General features: G+C 45.0%; 1 protein-coding gene across 6 annotated transcripts in view; it reads right to left on the reverse strand.

The window, feature by feature from the left end:
• LOC147021771 (UNC93-like protein MFSD11) overlaps window positions 1-24833 on the reverse strand; it is a 156289-nt gene that overhangs the window by 118964 nt on the left and 12492 nt on the right. For 5 of the 6 annotated variants that reach the window (XR_015060920.1, XM_085892126.1, XM_085892125.1 and 2 more), the window contains exons 3-4: window positions 22531-22583; window positions 15469-15576 (exon numbers count right to left, since the gene is read on the reverse strand). Coding sequence is in view for 5 of the 6 variants with exons in the window: in XM_085892126.1 (XP_085748252.1) it covers window positions 15469-15576; window positions 22531-22583 (161 nt within the window). In the remaining variant the exon portion in view is untranslated. The remainder of the gene's footprint in view (window positions 1-15468; window positions 15577-22530; window positions 22584-24833) is intronic. The other variant, XM_085892128.1, reaches the window with a different exon arrangement.

The raw sequence follows: 24833 nt of genomic DNA on the forward strand, positions 1-24833 counted from the left end.
AATGCTGTGGTCCCTTCCACATTTTGCTATTCAGTTTCCAAAGAAACCTGACATCAGAGTGGTTTTTGATGTCAGTGAGGAGTTCCATGGGACTTCTTTAAACAAGTCACTTCTCGGTGAGAATGATTACCCAGAGTACATAATTAAGAGATATGTGCACAAGTTTCTAAATACGACAAAGGATCACAAGGTTGGTCCTGACAAATGTCCAGTCTACGTCAGGATGCCGTGGAAAGGACGATCATCAAGAATGTTCGAAGAACAAAGCCATATTGGATCTCTGAATGCTCTTTTTCTTGTTTTATATGTGTTTCGGTATGATAGATCAGATTCCATCAAAATTTTAATGATTAGATGCACCAAAAATGAAATAAGAACAATATTGGCACAAATTATGACTGGATGAAAACTAATCGCTTATTTTAATAAATGATTACTTTATAAGTCATCACATATCCAGGAATGTCATTATTTTGGTATTTGTTGATAATACATATTAATATATTTAATGCTGAATGTGTAGGAACCCAAAATTTAACCTTATAATTAATATGCGATTCATTTTTCCATTACAGATGAATGATGGATGAATCCTGCATCTACAAGTCAACATATGGTGATAAATGTGACCAAAACAGTCGATGCTCTCTGAACAATGGACCATCACGACCATCATACGATCATCAATGCTAGCAAAGTCGACAAAGTTGAACTTGGCGCACAATTAGAGACCCAGCTTCCATCAGATCCAAATCTAAAGGTACATTTATTCATGACAATTCATGTCATTTCCTCATGACAAGAACTATGCCTCCAGATTAATATATCAAAAACAAAAAATCTCTAAAAAAAAAGTACAGAAAATGTAGCTGAGGATGGTCCATCAATAAAGAGGTTACGCCAATGCTGCAAACACTTTGACTTCCAGAGAAATTGCCTTTATTTTGGTCACAGGTCAGGTCAGGTCAGGTATGGGAGCATGTGCCGGAGCAGCACATCGTTGCGTCCACTTTCCATCGGTACTCCAGGGGCCTCCGTCTGGCCATCCCCCAGGCAGATGCCTGGCTTATCCCCATCTCTGTGAGATGCCACTCAACCTGCTGCACATGGTTGGCCCATTGGTCTCCTCGACTCACGAGGCTCCGACATATGTGATGTTCATAAAAGTGAGAAAAAGCCTTCAAAATGGCAAGTTGCATAGACGAGCAGAGTACCCGCCCTTCGGTCGATCTTGTTCCAAGCAAGCAACAAGTTATTCTGATGCATACCCTTATTTGGGCAGTGTATAGGAAACTGACAGCTCTGTGTAGGAAAAGCAAATAACCCAGGTTACGTGCATGAAGCAAAAACATACCGACAGCTTACAATTCAAAACACCTCTACACTGGAAATCGTAGGGACAGGAATAATGCACTGCAAATGGTGGGGCCTTGTAATTCTAGGGAAATCCTGGAGGTGACTAAACAATACACATTTACAGAGAGAATTTGCGTCCACCCCCCACCCCCCGCCGACTCCCCCACCCCCAAGACCACTGGCAAAGATATTTTAAAAAAAAAACACCCTATACATTCATTGGGGCCATGCTGATCCTCTGTAGCAAGTCTGGATGTAATTGGGCCAGAACTCTAGAAGGAGTAGCGCGACAAATAAACCCACAAACAAACAAACACCGGTCCGTGAACTGTAGATCAATCCATTCAGAGCATGGAGGTCAGCCGTACAGAGTACCTGCGAACCAAATGTGAAACTCAAGGAGACCATTGGGTGAATTTGATTTCAAGGTGCACTTAGCAACTTACATGCTGTGGAGGACAGGTATCACAAAAGATTGCATGACCCACTTCATGGCAAACAAATCTTTGACAGGTGCCACACATGATGCTGATGTTCCTCCAAACACAGAACGTCAGGATACTCTCTACAAGATGTCATAAAGAGCTTATCGTCAGACAAGAGTCGCATATGGAATTCTATTGAGTTGTATCAAGAATATTCAAAGCATCCAGATTCTAAACTGTCTCGCAATGCTCTTGTTGAAATATTACAGCACGACTTCAAAGGGGATCTCCTTGTGTTATCATCACCTGGAATCTCAAGTATTGTAACATCTCACGCTTGCACTGCATACACCTTAAACATTGGAATAGATGATGATGGTGATGATGACGAGAAACATCGTCAGTCGACAAACACATAGCCAAACAATGCAAGAGCATTGTTCGTCACAAAGATTCATACAAGCCACTTATTGACAGAGACACTGCTGCTGAATCAGTTTCAAGCATACTCCAGGGTCTGTTGTCTGTCATTTCCACGAAGTTGGACCAAAATCTAGCTGCCCTGCTGATTGGTAATATAATAACCAGTGTAGTTACCAATCAACCAACTGACATCCAGATAACATTGGGTGTGTTGATGAGAGATTCCAAAAAGCTGAGCTGTCTCACATGTATGATTACCACGGGGCTTGAAGTTATGATGAGAATCTTCATTGTAAGTAATCTGCTGCGTTGGCTGCGGCAAATGATCTCACTCAGCAAGGCTTATGTGATGCAAAATCAGCTTTAGTCCAAGTGGTATGTGACAACTTCGATGATGATATAGCTTCTCCCAATAGCAAATCATCAACCCATTCGCTTGCCATGATAATTATGCAACTAACACGTTCTGAGGAAACACAATAGGTTAACACAATTAGACGTGTGAAGAAGGAGGAGTTAAGTCGACCATTACACGATTAAAACTAGAAGGGTGCTGGGAAGAGCGCATACCTCTGCCATGCAATGCCTGATCCACAAGAACATATCTGGCCAAATATATATTTGAAATATCATGCTATATATCGTTCGGGCGTATCATGGACATAAGAAGCCAATGATGTCCTGTGTTCCAATGGAATCGGTACAGGAAGACATCAAGTTGTATCGCGTCAAAGAGCATCTAAAATTGACTTAGTCTTCTTCCATGACATACTTAAATGTGAGAACTGTCCCAAGTATAATGGCTACAGCACAAAGTTGTGTCGTAAGCAAGGTTACACTCTGAAACTAAAAACAAAGATTGTATATTTGCCACTTGTAGACATGCCACCGACATATTGTCCTACAATGTTGTCAACAATGGTGAAGGCACAAGTATCTCAGGAAGTCAGGCAAACACACACACACACACACACACACACACACACACACACACACACACACACACACACACACACACACACACACACACACACACACACACACACACACACACACACACACACACACACACACACACACACACACACACACAAGCATTTAAAGGCCATTTTCCCCGCTAAAGCGGGGGTTAGCCTTGCGGGCCCCATGACAATCTTCTCCACTTTACCCTGTTTTCTGCATCTCCCCTTCTTAATCCCCTTGCCCACATTTCCTCTTCCACCACATTTAGCCAAGTTTTTCTCGGTCTTCCCCATCCTCGACTTCCGACTACACTCATTTCCAACACTCCTCTCACTCAGTCACTTTCAACCTTCCTCAACACATGACCCAACCATCTCAACCTGTTTCTCTTCACAACCTCCATCACAGACTCTATTCCCATCATCTTCCGCAAGTCATCATTTGTCTTCCTCTCTCTCAACGATACTCCACACATCCACCGAACCATTCGCATTTCCACCCTTTCCAGCCTTTGTTGCTGCTCCATGTTCAGTACCCATGTCTCACTCCCATAAATCATCGTACTCCTCACACATGTTGCATACACCTTTCCCTTCAGCTTCAACGACACTCCCCTCTTTGTCAGCACGCCACTCAGTTCCCGAAACTTCTTCCATGCAAATCTCACTCTAGCAACCGTCGAAGAGTCTGATCCACCTTCTCCATTCAGCATGTCTCCGAGATAGCAAAATGTTTTCACCCCTTCCAGCTTCACACCATCTCCAAGATCCAACTCAACAATTCCTTCATCTGCTGCTCCCTCGACGCACACCTTACACTTGAATGTAGCTGCCACACTGGTTAATGACCCTCTCACACCACTACATTTTCGATGAACGCATTCAGCACACATTGTACACTGAATGGAGTTCACTCCGACACCCTTCCTGCACACGGCACACGGCCACTTCCCAGTCCTTTCTACCTCACCACATGCTTTACCACTTGCCATCACCTTCGTCTTTCCGATATTCACCTTCAAACCTTTTGCCTCCATACATTCCTTCCACTTGTTCATCTTCTCCTTCAGTCCATCCATACTCTCTGCAATCAACACCAGATCATCTGCATACAGCAGCTCCCACGGTAAACCCTCCTTTACCCTCCGAGCCAGCACCTCCATCACAACTACAAATAGAAGTGGACTTAGTACCGACCCCTGGTGCACTCCTACCCTCACCTCAAACTCACCACTGTTCCCATCCTTCGTCCTTACAGCTGTGCGTGCTCTCTCGTACATTGCCATCACTACTCTGATCAACCATTCCTCCACTCCTAACTTCCTCAATGCCCATGTCATAACTTCACGTGGGACCCTATCAAATGCTTTCTCCAGATCAACAAACCCAAAAAACAACTTCTTCCTCTTCTCCATGTACTTCTCCTGCAACTGCCTAACAATAAAAATTGCATCTGTCGTTCCACTTCCTGGCATAAATCCAAACTGCATTTCGTCAATCTGTACCCTCTTCCTTATCCTCTTCTCCAACACCCTTTCCAATCCTTCATTCCATGCTCCAATAACTTTATTGCTCTATAGGAGCCACAGTCCAGAGGGTCACGTTTCCCCTTGTACAGAGGGACGAGGGTACTCAGTTCCCAATCCATTGGAATGCGGCCTTCTTTCACCACCAGATTACAGATCTCTGTCATTCTCTTCACACCCCAACTTCCCGCTGCCTTCAACATATCTCCCACAACTCCCGTCGGCCCTCCTGCTTTTCTACTCTTCATTGCTCTTATAGTTTCCTCAACTTCCTTCTCAGTTATCTTCTCTGCTGGTCCTAAAACTGGGTTACTCTCGATGTTTCTATCCCATTCATTTTCTACATTCAACAGCCTTTCCATATATCTCTTCCATCTTCCTTTAATTCCATCTGAGTCCACAACGGTTTGTCCCACTTCATCCTTCAAGCAACTCACCCCCGTCACATCAAATCTCTCTCTCGCTATCTGCTTTGCAATCCTGAATACCACTCTCTTACCCTCCTCCGAATCCAAGCGTTCTCCAAACATTTTCCTATGGGCCTCCTGCGCCTTTGCAACCTCTTTCTTTGCAGCCTTCTTGGCTTCCTTATAACTTTCATGTGCTGCCTCTTCTTCCACCGTATCCTTTGCCTTTTGCCATTCCTTGAACTTCTTCCTCTTCTCTTCAATCGTCTTTCCAACTTCATCACCCCACCACCATGTTTCCGAGTGCCTCGGTGGTCCTTTTGTCCATCCACATACCTCACCAACGGCTCCCAATAGACTATCTTTCATTGACATCCAACCACATCATCTTCAACCATACTCAGCCTCTCTCTTAATGCTTCCTTCACTGTCGCCTTTCAACCTCCACACCTTCATCCTCGGTTGGTACTTCACCCGCCGAATTCTCCGCGCACCTTTCACCCTTATATCGCAGACAACCAGGTGGTGCTGTGAAACAGTCTCCTCCCTTGGGATCACCTTTGTGTCCCGGAGGTTTCCCCTATCTCGCTGACGCACCATCAGGTAGTCAATGGTTGTCGTTAACCCACCTGACGTGTATGTAATAAGCTTATTATCCGCTTTCTGGAAGTGAGTATTACAAATCAACAAATCAGCTCCATCAGCAAACTCCAAGATCCTTTCACCTTCTCCATTTCTCACACCATATCCATAACCCCCATGGACTCCCTCAAAACCGTCTGGACTCCTTCCCACATGTCCATTCAAGTCTCCTCCAACCACAACAACTTCCTCATCTTTCACATTTTCCATCAACTTCTCCATCGCACACCAGAACATGTTCTTCTCTTCATCGCTTCGACCGACCTACGAGGCATATCCCGAGATGACGTTCACCAAGAGATTTCCGATCACGATTCTCACCATCATCAACCTTTCACTCACTCTAGTCGCACTCACTTCACTGTCTACAAACTCCTCAGAAAACATGACACCAACACCATGCACGCCTTCTGGGCACCCTTGCCACATAAACTTGTACTTCTGCCCCTGCCTTCCCTTCACCATTCTCACACCACTTCCCTTCCACCGTGTCTCCTGCACACAACATATGTCCACTCTTCTTCTGACCAATGTTTCAACCACTTCTCCAGATCTCCCTGTCATTGTCCCTACATTCCATGTACCAAACCTCAGAAACCGATCTCCACGTGGGGCATCAGACGATTGGTCATCATAAATGGAAAAATTTCCTCCCTTGCTTCGATCGGGTTCCCCACCTTGAGTTTTAACGAGAGGGGGTGAGGACCCCCACGGGGTACTTCGGGCTGTACCCTGCCCATCAGTTGTACTCATCATGGTTTCCTTTTGAGGTGATGTTTTTATGGCCGGATGCCCTTCCTGACGCCAACCCTTTTAGTCGCCTTTTACGACATGCAGGGATACGGTGTACCTATTCTGACCGGGGTACACACCGGGTAATTCAGGCAAAACGATATAATATTCACTTGTGACCAACAACTACTGTATATGAGGTAGCAGTGCATATCAAGTGGGAGAATTAAACTGAAATGAATAACATTCACCTTTGACTGGGAGGAATACACCTGTTGATGAGCTACTATGGTTGTATGGTACCCTGATTGCATGGTACCCTGGTTGTATGGTACTATGGTACCCTGATTGCAGAAACTGGTATGGTAGACATTCTAACCGCTGCCTTTGGAGGTGTAGTGAAATGTCCTGTATTTCCTCAGCATGTATGGCAAAACATGGGTGATCTGCAGGATAAGTTAGAGAACATTGTATCTCGGAGCAGAACAACAAAACTGTGGGTAGCTTGCCTCATAAAGCCCGTCTTTGTCACCTTGAAGTACACTCATGCAGAGCGAGAAGCTGAGTGGGCTTTGCATATGGACACTGTCGAAGATATGATCCCACTCTTCTTCGCTGCGGGTCACGTGAATTATGCTCGGTATGCACTGTACTACCTGCGAGCAATGCAAGACCTTCCTGATAAAATTCAAGCTCAATTCATGCAGGGACAGCACACCATGCATCAAAGCTATGGTCTATTAAATGGCATCTGGAGCGGCATGGCAAATGAAACTACCTTCATGAGGTATGGCCACAGCAAGAGTGGAATTGTGGAGATAATCCTCAAACCATAAACGTGTAAAACTTGGGCATATAGCTTGAACACCTGTCACACCCTGTTGAGTGACATGCATGAGATGAGAGATGATGAAGCTACCTCATCCCAAATCACCCATAAAGAGGAATCTCGAGAGAGAATCAAGGTTGATGGACAAGACAGGAAAAATCTTTGGGACAAACTTGAGCTCTGCATAGATCCATTGAATCCAGCACAACACCCAGCAGATGGACTGGTGAACATTGTCACAGGAGAAGTAGTAACTCTTACTTTGATCAATGTTGACAAAGCAGCACAGCTAGGCAAAACAAAGATGGAGTCATTTAAACAAATCAGGCCAGATGGGTTCCACAGCCCAATATCCAAGTGCGTTACTGTGCTGTGTCACGTGATTGGGTTTTCGTATATCAGGCCTCGCCCGCTAGGGGTGGCAGGAGTGTACTTCTGGTCGCGCAATAAAGCGGAGTTGATGCTGGCGCGCGTGCTTCTTGCGTCCCACTGCACCTCGTACACTCTAGTTGGCTGACGAGGATGGATAAATACGGACTTGTGCCCGTTTTCGACGGAGACGACTTGGAATTGTTTTCGGAGCAATTGGAATGCTATTTCCACGCGAACGATGTGGTCGACGAGAGCAAACAGAAGTCGATCTTGCTCGCTTCGCTTTCGCCAGAGCATTATCGGCTACTGGGTGATTTAGTGGCACCGAACAGGCCCCGGGATGACGAGCTGTCGTTTCGGGACATTGTGGAGAAAATGAAAGCACACATGGCGCCGGAGAAGTCATTACAGCTCGCTCGATTCCAGTTTGATCGCCTCTCGAAAGGAGCAGAGGAGCGCGTCGCTGATTTTGTGGCGCGGATTAAGCATTCTTCCGTGGCCTGCAAGTTCACGGCGGGGGAGCAGCCAGCTCGGCTCAGAGATCGTTGTATTGCTGGTTTACGAGATGCGAAGATGGTTTCAGCAGTTTTACGGCTGAAGGGTGAAGCCATTACATTCGACTCGGCAGTCAGCGCGGCTACAGCGGTCGAGCAGACTCGCGGAGATGTTCGAGCCATCACCGGCCACGCGGGGTCGCGGGCACCCCGGGATGCGCGCACGACCTTCGATGCGGGTCGGACGTCGCCGCGCGGCCGCGCGTGCGGCGGGGTGACCCCGCGGACATGCTTGGGATGTGGAGGTAGACACCTGCGCCGTGCATGCCCGTGTAAAGGCAACGTGTGTTTGAATTGTCACAAGGTGGGTCATTTGGCGCGTGTGTGCCGTGGGGCGCCGGCCACAGTTAAGGTCATGGACGGCGATGTGCGAGGTGACTCGGGGCGGAACCAGCGGCCGTTGATGGACCTGTTTTCAATTGGCCCGGCGACGCAGGTCGATACGGGAGCAGCGGTGTCGCTCATCGGCGAACAGACCACGCGTAGACTCAACGGCCTGAAGCTTATCAGGTCCAACCTCATGCTGTTCACGTACACCCGCGAGAAGATAACGCGTCGGGATGGCAGACGTGTCTGTGCGGTACCAAGGCCAGGTCGCCACGCTTCGGGTGTACGTCGTGCGGGGGAGGGCACCGTCTCTCCTCGGCCGAGATTGGATGGCCCGCATCAGGCTAGACTGGGCCGCAGTTTACCTTGTGCAACCCGTGCCGAGCCAGTGGGAGGATCAGTTGGAGGAGATTCTTCAAAGACATCAAGGGTTGTTTAGCGACGACCTTGGAAAACTCAAGGGCATGGAGGCAAAACTCTTCTTGAAGGAGGGGGTGGTCCCTCGGTTTTGTAAACCGCGTCCGGTGCCGTATGCCCTGCGGGACAAGGTCAAGGGTGAACTGGATAGGCTAGAGGCCTGTGGAGTGATCGAACGGGTGTCGTGCTCGGATTGGGCCACCCCGGTGGTCACGGTGCTGAAACGGAATGGAGACGTCCGATTGTGCGGGGACTTCAAATCCACGGTTAACCCGGGGCTCAGCGTGGAGCAATATCCATTGCTGTCAATCGATGAAATATATGCGCGATTGGCGGGGAGTCAATACTTCACGAATCTAGACCTGCGTGATGCATATTTTCACCTGCCGATGGATCCCGGGAGTAGCGAGCTTTTGACAATCAACACGTGTCAAGGACTCTATCGATATACCCGACTCTGTTTTGGGATTGCTTCGGCCCCAGCTTTGTGGCAGAAAGCCATGGATCAGGTTTGCATTGGCCTGCCCACTCAGACCTACCTGGATGATGTGCTCATTGCGGGGAAAACTGCGGACGAGCATCTTGCGAACATTGCCCAAGTGCTGACAAAGCTAGAAGCGTGCGGCCTGCGCTTGAACAGGGGCAAGTGCGCGTTCTTCAAGCAGCGCTTGGAATACCTCGGGCACATCATCACGCCGGAGGGGCTGTTGAAAGGTCCTCGGAAGGTGGAGGCGATTCAGCACATGCCACCCCCTCGTGACAAGACGCAGCTGCGCTCGTTCATTGGTATGGCCCAGTATTACCAAAGGTTCGTGCGCGGGCTCAGCTCACAACTTGCGCCGTTGACGCGGTTGCTCAGGAAGGACGAGCGCTGGGCTTGGGGGCCTGCACACCAGGCGTCGTTCGACCGCGTCAAGCGGCTGCTCACAGAGGATACGGTCCTCGTGCACTACGAGCCTGCGCGTCCGCTCCTATTGGCATGCGACAGCTCTGCATATGACATCGGGGCAGTGCTCTCCCACAGGATGGACGATGGTTCCGAGTGGCCTGTTTGTTTTGCATCCCGGACCCTGTCCACAGCAGAGCGCGGATATGCCCAGATTGAGCGTGAGGCTCTCAGCCTCGTCTGGGGTGTGCGGAGGTTTCATCAATACCTGCTGGGGCGGCATTTCACTTTGCAGACGGATCACAAACCGCTTCAATTCATCCTGAGACCCGAACGCGGGGTGCCGGTGGTAGCAGCCGCGCGAATACAGCGGTGGTGTCTGTTTCTGGGTGCTTACGATTATGATATTCAGTTCCGAAGCACCGAGAAGCATGCTAACTGCGACGGGCTCTCACGCTTGCCGTGTGCGGAGGGTCCAGCTGCGTATGAGTTGGTCGACCGGGTCGATGTGTTCGCGCTGGGCCAGGTCCAAAGCGGGCCGGTCACGGCCAGGCAGGTCGCGGTGGAATCGGCTCGTGATCCGGTGCTTGCCCGTGTCGTCCAGGCGATTTCTACGGGGAATTGGAGCGATCTGCCTTCGACACCGGCTTTTCAACCTTTCACGTCACGCGCATCAGAGCTGTCGTTGGTCCAACGGTGCGTAATGTGGGGAATGAGGACGGTGATTCCACCGAGGTTCAGGCAGCGGTGTTTGGAAGAACTGCATGTCAGTCACCTTGGCATCGTGAAGACCAAGAGTCTTTCTCGTAGCCTGTTGTGGTGGCCGGGGTTGGACAAAGACATTGGGCAGTTGGTTAAGCGTTGCGCCACGTGCCAGACAGATGCTGATAACCCGCGTCGGGCTTCGGGTCTCTGGCCTGTGCCAGACCGAGCTTGGCAGAGGGTCCATGTAGATTTTGCGGGACCGGTTAATGGCAAAATGTTTTTGATTGTGATCGATGCATTCTCTAAATGGCCGGAGGTTGTAGTAATGCAGCATACATCAGCAAACATTACAGTAGAGAAACTGCGGACGATCTTTGCTAATAAAGGGTTGCCGGAGATCCTGGTCTCTGATAATGGTCCGCAGTTCATCGCAGGTGTATTTGATGAGTTTATGCGCCAGAATGGTATTCGACATCGAAGGTCCGCACCGTATCATCCTGAGACGAATGGCCAAGCTGAGTCGTTTGTCAAGATGTTGAAGCGGGCTTTGCGCAGGGGGGGTGTTGCACCTGTGCAGACGGTGGTCGATGTCTTTTTGCTCCATTACAGGAACGCAGTTCATCCTGTCACGGGTGATTCGCCTGCCATTCATCTCTATGGACGGGCATTGCGGTCCAGGCTGGATTTGCTGCGACCTGGAGGGTCGGGGAGTGGGGCGACGTCGCGTCCGACGCAGCTGCGCAGCTTCGAGGTGGGGCAACGGGTAATGGTGCGCGATTATTTCCACGGTTCCAAATGGGTGCCGGCGGTGGTCTCTGTGGTGCTGGGGCCGGCGAATTGCATGGTGCGGACTGATGGTGGGGATGTGTGGAAGCGGCACGTGGATCAAATGCATGATCGCTGTTCAGCGTCGCCCCCCCCCCACACCTCCCCGGGCCGAATGATGCGGGACCCCCACCGGTAGTATCGCCGGCACCTGACGTTGTATCGCCGGGGCTGGTTGGGCCAACGCCAAGGGGGTCTTCGCCTGATGCCGTCCTACCCGGGGACGTCGGGCAGGCTGGGCGGTCAGGTGTGGCTGGTGTTGCGGAAAGTGCGAGTCCGGCGAGGGTGTCACCTCGACCGAGCCGGGAGGCGTCTGAGCCTGGACTGTCTGGCGGCGCTGCCCGTCCGAGGCGGGTCAGGGTGCGGCCGCGGTACTTGGAGGATTATGAGTGTTGATGGGTTTCAGATGGTCATGTTGTGATTGTCCGTTCATCGTGTGACGGGTCATTTTACGAGGGGAGGAGTGTGCTGTGTCACGTGATTGGGTTTTCGTATATCAGGCCTCGCCCGCTAGGGGTGGCAGGAGTGTACTTCTGGTCGCGCAATAAAGCGGAGTTGATGCTGGCGCGCGTGCTTCTTGCGTCCCACTGCACCTCGTACACTCTAGTTACCACTATGTACCACTAATTTATTTCCTCGTGTTTCTTTGCCTGCCTGTATTGTTTAATGATTGCTTGATTATTGCTTGTAAATGCATGCCAATGATTACATGGATTGTGCTGTAAATAAATGTGCTTGTTGAACTGTTACCCGTTTCCTGCCTGCTCGCAACGTCCTTTCCTCCATTGGATTAATTTAACATGTAAAGACGAGATAGACGGGAAGTTCTGCCCCATTGATTGGCTCCATAAATTAGCCGGTGCATACCCACGGTTCCGCTCGGCTGTACGAATAGATAGGTTGGTGCGCACTGAGGGTACGAACCTTAATTGGTCGAGCCAAGTCATTGGATCGGTAAACGTTTCAATAAAACGGTCAACCCTGTCAAACTTGACTGTTGTAATTAATGTTCATAGTTGCTTAGCAACATGATGGGTCGAGGACTCATCCGCGGTGTGAAGGCCTGCAGTGCCGGAGGTCAGGGGAAGAGTCTGAGAAGTCCCCCTCGTGGTGAACCCTGAACCCTGGTTCCATGACAATATTTACTATTAATAATATGGGGCAGGGGTGTAGGGGTGGGGGGTGGTGGTAGTTATGGGAGCTGTGAGGGCTGTTATAAATATATTGTTTGTTTACCATTTAAACCATCTTCATGTTGTTTGGTTCCGGGGCCATATAGAAATTATAAGAGATGTTTGCATTTATTTCAAAAAGAAGTGTGTGTGTGTGTGTGTGTATGTGTGTGTGTATGTGTGTGTGTATGTGTGTGTGTGCGCATGTGTGTGTGTGTGTGTATGTGTGTGTATGTGTGTGTGTGTGTATGTGTGTGTGTGTGTGTATGTGTATGTGTATGTGTGTGTGTATGTGTATGTGTATGTATGTGTATGTGTGTGTATGTGTATGTGTGTGTATGTGTGTGTGTATGTGTGTATGTGTGTGTATGTGTGTGTATGTGTGTGTATGTGTGTATGTGTGTATGTGTGTATGTGTGTATGTGTGTATGTGTGTATGTGTGTATGTGTGTATGTGTGTATGTGTGTATGTGTGTGTGTGTGTGTGTGTGTGTGTGTGTGTGTGTGTGTGTGTGTGTGTGTGTGTGTGTGTGTGTGCGTGTGTGTGTGTGCGCGCGTGTGTGCATGTGTGCGTGTGTGCGTGTGTGCGTGTGTGCGTGTGTGCGTGTGTGCGTGTGTGCGTGTGTGCGTGTGTGCGTGTGTGCGTGTCCTCTCACTTGTATTAACTGGAAATGATAGGAACTCTACACCTCTCAGTCTCATCCACAGATATTTCTTATTTCCTGAGTCCGATTTGCATCCAGGATCACAACGATGATGTTTAACCATCTTGAAATCAGACTCTTTCATTTAAGTACTGAAAATTATGTTTTAAAAAAAACTAACTCACTTCGATGTCACCCGAGCAATAACAGGTTAATAGTGCCCGGATGAGTAGAAACGAGTCACTGAAAACACACACACAGCGCCGCATATGTAAAAGGCCTCGTTAGCATTGTTATGTCATTTTGAAAGACACATAAAAGGAGGATCTTAGCTTGTATCTCTATGAAATGCAGGTAACAACAGTTAAAACTGGCAGACAAACAAAGCCGGCTGGCAAAGTGTAAAACTATCATAGGACTTTTACTCGGTCACCCATAATTTGGTGAAAACTTCATAACGTCTGATAAACCACATTTTCACTTATTGGGGTAAGTCAACGAACAAAACTAACGAATATGGGCCAGCACAAATCCTCACAAAATCCACAAAAAAACCCTTTACACAACCTGAATGTGGCAGTGTGGCATGCCATCTCCAAATCTTTCATAATAGGCCTTACTTCTTTGTAAAATGAACCGTGGGAAACTGTGACTGTGAATGGTGATCCGTACCATTAAATACCGAGATAATTATTTATCATTCCTCAATGACGTTGCTGCAACCCAAACCTTAATATAATGACATTTTTTTTTTCAGCAGGATGAAACAACTTGCCACACAAGCAATGAAACAAGGCAACTGTTGCAACGGACATTTCCCAGTCATGTTGTTTTGAGATGTGGCAACATTTCATGGCCATCCCGATCACCTGACCTTATAATTGCCAGATTATATATTGTTGTGGGGTACTGTATTGAAAGTCCAAGGTCCATGTGATGAGACCAAGCACATTAACTGAACTGAAAGACATCAGAGCCAAAATAAGCCGCATATCTCCTGAAACAATTCAGCCAGTAATGGGCAACCAGCAGAGTACCCACCCTACGGATGATCTTGTTCCAAGCACACAACACATTTCTTCTGACGCATATCTTTATTTGGGCAGTGTATAGGTAACTGTCAGTTTTGTGTAGGCAAAAAACAAACAAACCTGGGTTACCTGCATGAAGCAAAAACATACCTACTGCTTGTAATTCAAAACACCTCACTGCACTGGAAAACGTGGTATCGGGACAGGAAAACTGTGCTGTAAATGGTGGGGACTTGTAATACCCTCCCCCACCTGGAGGCGGCGCAACATGATACACATTTACATAGATAATTTGCTTCCCCCCTCCCCCCTCCCCTCCAAAACCACCAGCAAATATAAAAACACCCCTCTACATTAATTGGGGTCATGCTGATCCTTTGTCGCAAGTCTGGATGTGATCAGCCCAGAACTGGAAGTGTAGCACGACAAACACACACACACACACACACACACACACACACACACACACACACACACACACACACACACACACACACACACACACACACACACACACACACACACACACACACACACACACACACACACACACACAACCAGTCGGTGAATTATAGGAAAGACTAATTTTCCCACTGCCATGATATGAATGAATACGTTTTAAAGGAGGTTATGTGACATCAGTGGGTTTAAAAAAAAAATGACGAAATGTGAGTACCACCAATATTTCCACGTTGTGTTCTTTCAAATGTCTGGCGTCTTGAATTTTTACTACTCAAATAAAACAATTTATCAACAAGACAAATGTGTCCATGAATTGATTACTGACCTGGTATTTCAAGAGAAACACTCCATTTGCTTTACCTCGAAAAGTGTCATTTTTGTGAAAAAGTCTTATTTTAAAAAGAATATTCCCAGAGACTTTCCAACCACCAGAGACAAGTTGGTGTGCTCTCCATTTAAAACTGTACAAGCACAAATGTGAAAAGTCACTTATTTTCAAAGAAAATTAATACACTTCCAAATCTCATCTAATAAGCCTATTTGTTCATCCCTTTTGGAAGGCAAAACACAATTACCATACTTCTGTAAACTCAAACAGTAAAGTCAACAATTAAGATGTTGGATTGTCTTTAATTATGATGATCTTGAACGGTGAGGGGGGGAAGGTGAAGGGAAGGAAGAAATGTTAAAAACAATTAAATTACTTCCTTAGACTTGTAATACCAACACCATAAGTCCAAAATGGTTGAACATGCTCACATTTTTGCCTACCTGTAGATTGCCCCTCCGATGACCATCGAAAGTCTTGGTCCCAGCAGTGCCACCACAGAAGAAGCAGTGATGCTTGAGACAGAAAAGACTCCATAGATGATGGACTGGCTAGGGAAGACAATTTTGGTAAACTTGTATTTGTAAATATCCATTATCATTAATGTTCTTTTATATAAGCTGTTAGCTATTGGTGTGGAGTCTCAAGATCTGGGAGGGGGCAGGGCAAGAGGGTGAGGGGAAATCTGTGAGGAGTGGGGTGAAGGGGAAGCAGAAAGGGGGGACATAAGGTGTAGGGATGCTGAAGAGGAGGTCACAGAGAAGGGGTGGTGTTGGAAGAACACAGGCATGTAGGAGATGATGAGGGAGAGGGTACAGACGTGGATGGGTTTCACACCGTTAATCGACATGAAGGGTAGATGATTGCCATGTGCAAGCAACCTCTACAAAGTGTACTTCTCATGACCCCCAATTTAGATAAACAGAGACAGACATCACGGGAAGGGTTAAATGAGGCGTTGTTAAAGGCATGGAGAAAAGTAGTGATGTAGGTACAAGAAAGTTCTGTTCAACATTTTGCAAGTAATAGGAAGTATCCAAAGAATCCATTTAGCATACTGCACAACCACATACTCATTCACCACCTGGTAATCTGCACCTGCAAACTGATTGGGAGAATATATTTCACAATACAACAATAGTTCAGAAACAGTAGAGTTTGTTTTTGGGCACATCTGGAACAACCTTCTGTGTAAATAACTTATCACAGCATCTCTTGGTCTCTACAGCTATCATTGCAGATCAGACTCGGTGATATAATGGTTAGAGTGTCTGCTCTGATTGAGTCTGGGAGGGTGGTGGTTTGAACCTCAGCCATGTCGCACCAAAACACTTTTTTAAATGGTAAGTGCTACTTCCTTGCTCAATGCTCCGCATTTAAAAAAAGGATAGAACATGCACAAACAACCATGCATTGGCAGCCATTGTACAGGCTTAATGGGCCTCATTGTCCTCTCCTGTTTAGAAGTGTCTTTTAATGAAACTCGTATTTTTTTTTTAAAGTATCCTTAAGCTTTTAAAGGTGATACAAGATGGTTCCATTGACTTCTGAAAAACATGCCAGGGCTCAACATAAACAGTTGTCTGACTGTTCAGTACAGGCAATTTTATCCGTTAGACAGGTGAAAACCTCAATAAACCTGTCCATTTTACCATCGATAGGTTTATTAAACTTGACATAGCTTAACCTCAAATGCACTTCATCTTTGTGGAAAATGACTGATTAGCATTGATCAAAATGATCTTTTTAGACAAGACCACCCCTGCACACCGACGAAAACTTTAAAGAAACATAATCTTAATGCCCCACATGCTTGCAATATGAATTGTTGGACAGGTACAATGGTTGATGGGACATGTATAATCTAAAACCTATCAGGCTGGATTTTTTTTTTTTAATCTTGAGCCCTGCTGATGTACAACACAAACTATAGCGAAGAACACAAGCTTTAAAACTACTGAAAGAAACCTGCAGTAAAAGTAATCATTTTGTAAATAATTGTAGGAAGGCAGGTCATTTGTTTTTCTTATCTGGAATATAAATTCCAGATAAGGTATTGTCATCGCACACCATCCATCCAGCCGTCTCCTATTTCAACTATTCTGGCCAAACCGCTGAGCCCATCCAACTGAAATTTGGCAGCAACATTCCTCTTATGACTGGTAACGGGAATTGCAAAGCTCATTCCAGTCACGTGACTTTAAGTAGGTCAAAATGGCTGACTTAGTAAATTTCTTCAAAAATCTTCTCCAGATCTACCAATCAGAATGCTACGAAATTTGGGTGACAGCATTAAGCATGAGGACAGGGTCCTGAAGTTAAATTGGGGAGGCCATACCGATCACGTGACCGGGAGTGTGTCAAAATGGCGGTCACGCAAATTCCTTCCAAAATCTTCTTTTCCAGACCCACCAGTCAGAATGCTACAAAATTTATGTTAGAACATTAGGCCAGAGTAGGGATGTTAAATTGCGGAAGTCATGTCAATCATGCCGTAGTCCTAAGAAGGAAGCCAGACAGAATACACACACACACACACACACACACACACACACACACACACACACACACACACACACACACACACACACACACACACACACACACACACACACAATGTGCTGGGAAGTACATACAAAAGCTGTTTTATTTGAAGTTATAACCTTAACTTATAAGCAATTTCCTGATTTCCCAACTGCCCGGATCATCAGCTGGGCACCGTATTTCATCGAGGTTTCGATCCTTTCAGCCCAGAACCTCTCAAAATGGTGGATCCATAACCCGGGTCACAGGTCCACATCAGTAAATTACTCAACATCAATGGACCCACAACCTCAAAGTTGTGTCCAGATTGTCAGTCAACACAGCAATGCAATATCCTTAAAACTATTACTTTTAGTTTGAAGTATTATTATTATTATTATTTAAAGTATTACTACATATGAATAACTTTAATCATACATTGCTTTATATGATAATATATGACGCAATAAACACTTTCCCTTGTAGACATATTCATTACACAGCACCTCCATCTTACCATAGACCCAAACTGTCATTCAAATATTCAAACTGTCGTTAACAACCAATTATAACATACTGCACTGTGTATCTTAGCAACCATCAATAAATTATTTTAATGCTTAAGCCTTAGTTATTTTATAACTTGGTTTACGCAGTTCTTCAGTTAAAATGTAGGGTCGGTAAGTCGAAATATAAATAAAAAAAATAGTTTCAATTTTTAGAAATTACATAACTAGTACGTGCCCGTAAAAAAATTAAAAAATTCAAACCGCGAGCAAGAAACAACTACACAGGCCGTTCCTTCGCTCTCGCGTGCCCGTACGTGCGTGGCCCGGAAGTTCGCATATCGCACTTACGATTATTTGCAATTTACTTTTAATGGCCAATTATTCAATTAGCGCCAATGTATTTTGCCTTTTCGGAATATCATCACAAGGAAAAACACAAAGAGAAGAAAAGAGAAAAAAAAAACATTTACTTCCTGGTTCGGAGCATACCAGCTCCCTGATGTTACCGAAATTTATGCACCGTTTAATATGAAAACGATCATAACTTGGGGCATTGTGTTTATCTATAAATGCGCATAAGAAAACGAGAAATTATTAGAATACACGAAGTCATCACTATCCGGAAGTCCGTACGTTGTAACCTGTAATGGGGAACGCGGGCGAGGTTCTCTTCCCCATCGGCCACGCCTACGCAGCAACGTGTCCTGTCATTGGTTGGTAAATAAATGGCCGTAACTTGGGAAGCACTTGTCCGATTAATATCAAACCTTGAAAAGGCACATACTCAGGTCCCCAGCAATATACCTGGCAAGTTTCAATCAGATCGGAATAGTGGTTGTCGAGAAACAGCGGTCACAGACACACACACAGACATACAGACACACACACACAGACACACACACACACACACACACACACACACACACACACACACACACACACACACAGACACACACACATTGCTGGAATTACAGATAGATGATTTTTTTTTTCAGATGTTCCATGGAAAAGACAAGGGTATGTGGGGAGGAAATAAATATAAATCCCGGACCAGGAGGATCTAAGAAAATCTTGAAGATGGAAGACCATTCAAATGCAGGATGCCATTGTTCACTGTATCATCTGATGTGAAAAACAATAAAGAAGGATTAAAACTTGTTTTTACAATATAGTCTGGCATGTTTTTCTTATAGAAATCTGTTGGATCATCAAACAAATGGAAACAATGCTGAGAAAACTACTGTCCAAGTCGTAAATGTGTGCGTGCACACCAGTGCATAGTGCTGGATATGATTTTAAAAAGTGTCTCCTAGGAGTCAACACGCTCAAACCGGTCAATCAGAGCCATAACCAGCTCTTACTTTTCAGTCGGCATCTGATCGTACCGTCTCCCCATCCCTATGAGCACATCAAAGGCTGATTTCTGGCCCGTTGAAGGTGGAATATCAGCATCTCACAGGGAAACTTTGACGTACTTGGCACCGAAATCTTTCAATACGAACAGCGGTGTACAACTTTCGATGGAAACAAAATCGGCACGATTGAGAGTAGCCTGCGAATCATCCCTGCTGCTGCACTGAATTGATGCAAATCGTCAAGATGTTGCATGATAAAATCACCAATACAGTCACTCAAATTTATACCGCTGACATACTTCTTAACAATCACTTTCACCCCAGAAACCACAGTCAATCTGAATCACGCTGGCCACTGCTCAGAAGCCATGACCGAAGACTACTGCACAGTTTGGTTAATGGTGACTGAATTTTGGTGTGCACGCACGAAATTATATTTTGAAAATAAATGCCGACATTTACATTTCGGGTTTTGAAACTTTTGCACCTTCGGCGGAAAATGTATAAATATATAAAAGGCTAAAAATGTGTTTATATTTATATTTCATTTCGGCAAATATACCGTCGGAGGATCCGTAAACCAAGTTATAAAATAACTAAGGCCTTATTTGTAATGTATTTTATAAATAATATTTATTTATTGTATTTTCATCAAAATACCTCCATTATTTAATACTATATATATATATATATATATATATATATATATATATATATATATATATATATATATATATATAATGTTTAATCAATAATATTAGTTAAAGAATCTACCTCACTAAAATAATTAATTCATTATTATTATATCAAATACAATGCAATGGGAACTTGTTTACATGAAAACCAACCAAGCTTCAACAAAAGGTGACGATAGAGTCTAAAGACATTCTCACAAGACCTGATCAAACAATCAGCCAAATATCCTCTGTTTAACAATATCGGGAAAAAAAACCTTCTCAGCACGTTCCACAAAATCATCCTTCACTGAACAAAATCTTGCAAATCTAAGAATCTGAGATGAAAAGACATTGTAACCCATTTTAATTGGTACATTGCTACCTGGCAAGATGTACAAGACTACCGGGAAACTGAAATCATCAACTTTATGATATACACTTGTAATAAAGACATTCTGTTCAACTCTAACCAACATATCCTGATATGCAGCAACTGTACAATCATTACCTCTCATGTTTGCACTCAGGCTATCTGGATAAATCTTGTGAAGCTGCATCTCAAAAAAATTATAGTTAACCATGCCAATATCACCTATATAACGACATGTATGAGATAAGTTTTTCGCTAATCCTAATTTTTTCTTCTTCATCAGTTTCTGCATGAATGAAAATTCACAGAATATAGAAAAATGTCCGCTAGTTGGGGGCTGCAAGTCCAACCCGTGGGAATACCCTCAACCTGTTAAAACATTATCCCACAAAAAAGACACAAAAGTATTAAATAAAATAAAATCAACAACATCCTGAAACTTCTGCTTATCAAAACAATGAAAACTTGCATATTTCTTCCGAAGACCCGAAAACCAAAAAGCACTCTGAATATCTTGAAGACCCAAAAGTCGCCAAGGATCCAAAAGACGCAGAAGACCCCAAAGTCCCCAAAGACACAAAGACCCCGAAGACCCCAAAGACACACAAAGACCCTGAAGACCCAAAAGACACAAAAGACCAAAAAGACCAAAAAGACACAAAAGTCCTCGAACACCCAAAAGTCTCAAAAGACCCAAAAGTCACAAAGACTCCAAAGACCCAAAAGTCCCTGAAAACCCAAAAGACACAAAAGTCTCAAAAGACCCAAAAGTCCTAAAAGACCACAAAGACCCAAAAGTCCCTAAAGAACTAAAAGTCCCCAGGGACCCAAAAGTCCCCGAGGAGCCAAAAGACCCTTTTGGGTCTTTTTCAAATGAATAACAATCCCATTCTGATTTGAAATTAATAATATCAGGTAAAAACGACATTAAATTTCATAGCTCCCATTGTTTTAGTAATGTTGGAGTTAAAGGGCTCGCCCATATTTATGTACAACTAAAATGGCCGCCAGTCTACCAGTTGGCCATCTTTGATCAGATCCCAAAATAAAGGGAGGGACACATGTATGCCATCATGTACTGAACTTGTGTCAAGTTTGAACAAAATTGGACCATGCATGTCTGAGAAATGCGAGGGGACATATGTAAGTAACAGAATGGCCACCAGTCGGCCATCTGAAAAAAAATGACGTGCATATGTAAGCCATCATTCAGTATATTGGTGTAACGTTTGAACAACATCGGTAAATTCATGTCTGAGAAATAGTTGAGGACGGGTTCAACATCAGGTTATTTACAACTAAAATGGCCGCCAGACGGCCTTCTTGGAACTGATGTCGAAAAATATGGCATGCATATGTAAGCCATTATTCCTTGTCTGTGTGCCAAGTTTGATCATCAGGAAATGCATGTCCGAGAAATGGTTGAGGACATGTTCAACATTAGGTTTTTACAACTAAAATGGTAACAAGATGGCCATCTTGGATCTGATCTCGAAAAAAGAATGACATGCTTATGACAGCCATCATTCATTTTATTGTCTGTGTGCAATGTCTGAGCAAGATCGGTAAATGCATGTCCGAGAAATGGTTGCGGACGCACACACGCACAGACTTATGCACGCACACACGGACACGAAAATCGATATCAAATCCAAAAAACCCTGTTTCGGACTGGGGGCTAATAATAAAGTCCAATGGGGGCTAATAAAGAGGATGTCATGGGTCAGGTGTCCAATGGAAGTGGGGCTGTATCAAAGGGTGACATCTTGGTACCCGGTCATCACTGCCAGAAGTTATAAAGTGACAGTTCTGTCTATGCTCTGAAAATTTATTTTTCATTTCAAACCCTTCTGAAATAACCAATGAAATAAAATGCTTTCCTTGTACAGTAGTGTATTGTTTTCATGAAAATATTTTTCAAGTATCATAATTGATTTATTCATTAATCATGTCAACATTTCAGAGAAACAAAAAGTTTACAAATAGTGAAAAATAAAAGCATAGCAATTCACTCGATTAAGAGTACTTGGTGAAGTTACAAATCAGATTTCACACCCAATCCTAACCCTACCTTGTATATCCATTTTCATTTGATGTTGCATTGCGGCTGGAAAGCACAGTTTCCTGCAGAAGTAAAACGTTTTCCTTCAAATAAAACATATAACCAGGTACCAGTAATAGAAACTGAAGCAAAAAATCTTTACTTATAAAAGGCTGTGTGTGTGTGTGTGTGTGTGTGTGTGTGTGTGTGTGTGTGTGTGTGTGTGTGTGTGTGTGTGTGTGTGTGTGTGTGTGTGTGTGTGTGTGTGTGTGTGTGTGTGTGTGTGTGTCATTGTGTGTGCCTCCTCCATAACTCCAAAACTATAAAACCTAGCAGCTTGAAACTTTGCATGCATACTAAGAAAATTCAAAGTAAGTGCAAGAGTTAAAATTGGGTGTTTGGGTTAATTAAAACACCCATTTTGAAGATAATTAACGGAATTATTTAATTATATCTTTCATCAGGCAATCCATGGCCAACTCGCTCTGGAGTCTTCAGGCGTTTCCTGGGTAACCTCGCTGGGGTCTGAAACCGCCATGTTTTTTGGCCTGCTCAACCACGCCTTGATGTGGAACAGGCTGCAAATGATTTCTTAACAATAAAGTTTTTTTTTCATTTTCCTCACTTATATTATCGAATGCCTGTTGATCATAGCTATGAATCACTGTGTACATCGCTTTTGTAAGTCCTATAGTTTTCAAATTAGGAGCTTGGAGCGATTTCATACATTATTTGATCCGATTTTCCACGATCTACTCCCACGGAGTAATTCAAGTATATCATCAAAATAATATTTCGATTTTGAGGATCAGATATCGTCAAAATAAGTGACAAAATCTGCTGTGAAATATTGTTATGTCTGAGGGGGGGTATGCATTCAAAGGGTAATTAGGATGTTTAATTAGGTATGCCATGCTGTTCGAGTTGTACCAGGATCTCGATGTAATAAGTAGCAATTCAGTGGTGATAAGTTGTCTAGTAAATGTCCATTTCTTCAAGGGGGAAATGGTAATTGTCACGTAATTAGTTAGGGAAACGGGTTAGGGTAAGTGTGTCTGCGTAAACCCCTTTTAGTATTCCCTGGAGGCTTGCCGTGACGTCACAGGACAGTTCTGCGGATGGCTCCGCCCCGTGATCACGATTGGCGGAAGGCAACGGCGGAGGGCCAATAAAACGGCTCGATTGGAAGTGACGAGGACTCGAGGATAAAAACGTTCTGTTCGGGGAAAAGGGGTGGGAGGAAGAAGATCGGCAAAGAGAAAACCGTTTTGGGTGGAGGCTGTTGTGCTGGGAGCGTGCTGTGTTGTTGGGCTGATTCGATCCTGGATTCATCGTGTCTCGTGGCCTTGCTGTGCCTCGTGCCTCACCTCGGTTGGCTCTGGGGTTCTGCTGGCTCGGAGTACGGGGTCGAACGGCGGGCGGACCTGCCTCCCTCTCCTGCTCGCAACTTGGCGCCAGAACTGGCTCCCTGGCGGCTGTGAGCGGACTTGCGCCGACACCAGGAGGTCGACAGCACCACGGTGTCTCCTGCCCCTGACGAGCGCAACGCCAGCTCGTCCGACGCCAATCCAGGGACTGTTGTGTCTACACCACGGGCCAGCCTGACCACCAGGACCAGCTACGTTGTGTGTGTGTGTGTGTGTGTGTGTGTGTGTGTGTGTGTGTGTGTGTGTGTGTGTGTGTGTGTGTGTGTGTGTGTGTGTGTGTGTGTGTATATATATATATATATATATATATATATATATGTGTGTGTGTGTGTGTGTGTGTGTGTGTGTACCTGGCGCCTTAGAGGGTTTGAGATTTGTATATCCATTGGAATTGTTTGTGTTTTCCCCACGCCCGAACCCACATCACCATCCCGTCGAATCGCCCCGGATCCCTCCTCTTGCCGAGTCTTATTATTTCTGGTTAGAGAAATAAACATCATTAACTCAGTGAAAAGCGACTCGTGCCACCTTCCTCATCCCGTTTGCGGTAGAGCGATTAGAACCGCCATCTTTGGGTTGTAAAGGATAAACCGCCTCCATCATTTTGGCTCATTCTACGTTAGCGGGACTGTTCAAGTCCCGTGGACGTCACAATATGATAATTTCAACAAATAACGAGTCTAATCACCAAGCCGATATACCTATTTACTTTAACCAAGCAAGGCTTTGTTTCCCTCCTCCATACATACACAAGAAAATGTGAAATTTCCAAACCATTCTACTGTTTGGAGAATTATATTAAGTGACCAAAAGAAAATTAGGAATGTAACAAAATTAACCAGCTTCATTGAGCTGTATGATTTAATGCATTCACTGCAAGACCTCGTGACCGTCCGTCAGAGGAAC

Source organism: Eptatretus burgeri, chromosome 8, assembly GCF_056783735.1.
Source record: "Eptatretus burgeri isolate ZD-2024b chromosome 8, Ebu_testis_v1, whole genome shotgun sequence".
In the NCBI taxonomy this organism is placed as follows: domain Eukaryota; kingdom Metazoa; phylum Chordata; class Myxini; order Myxiniformes; family Myxinidae; genus Eptatretus; species Eptatretus burgeri.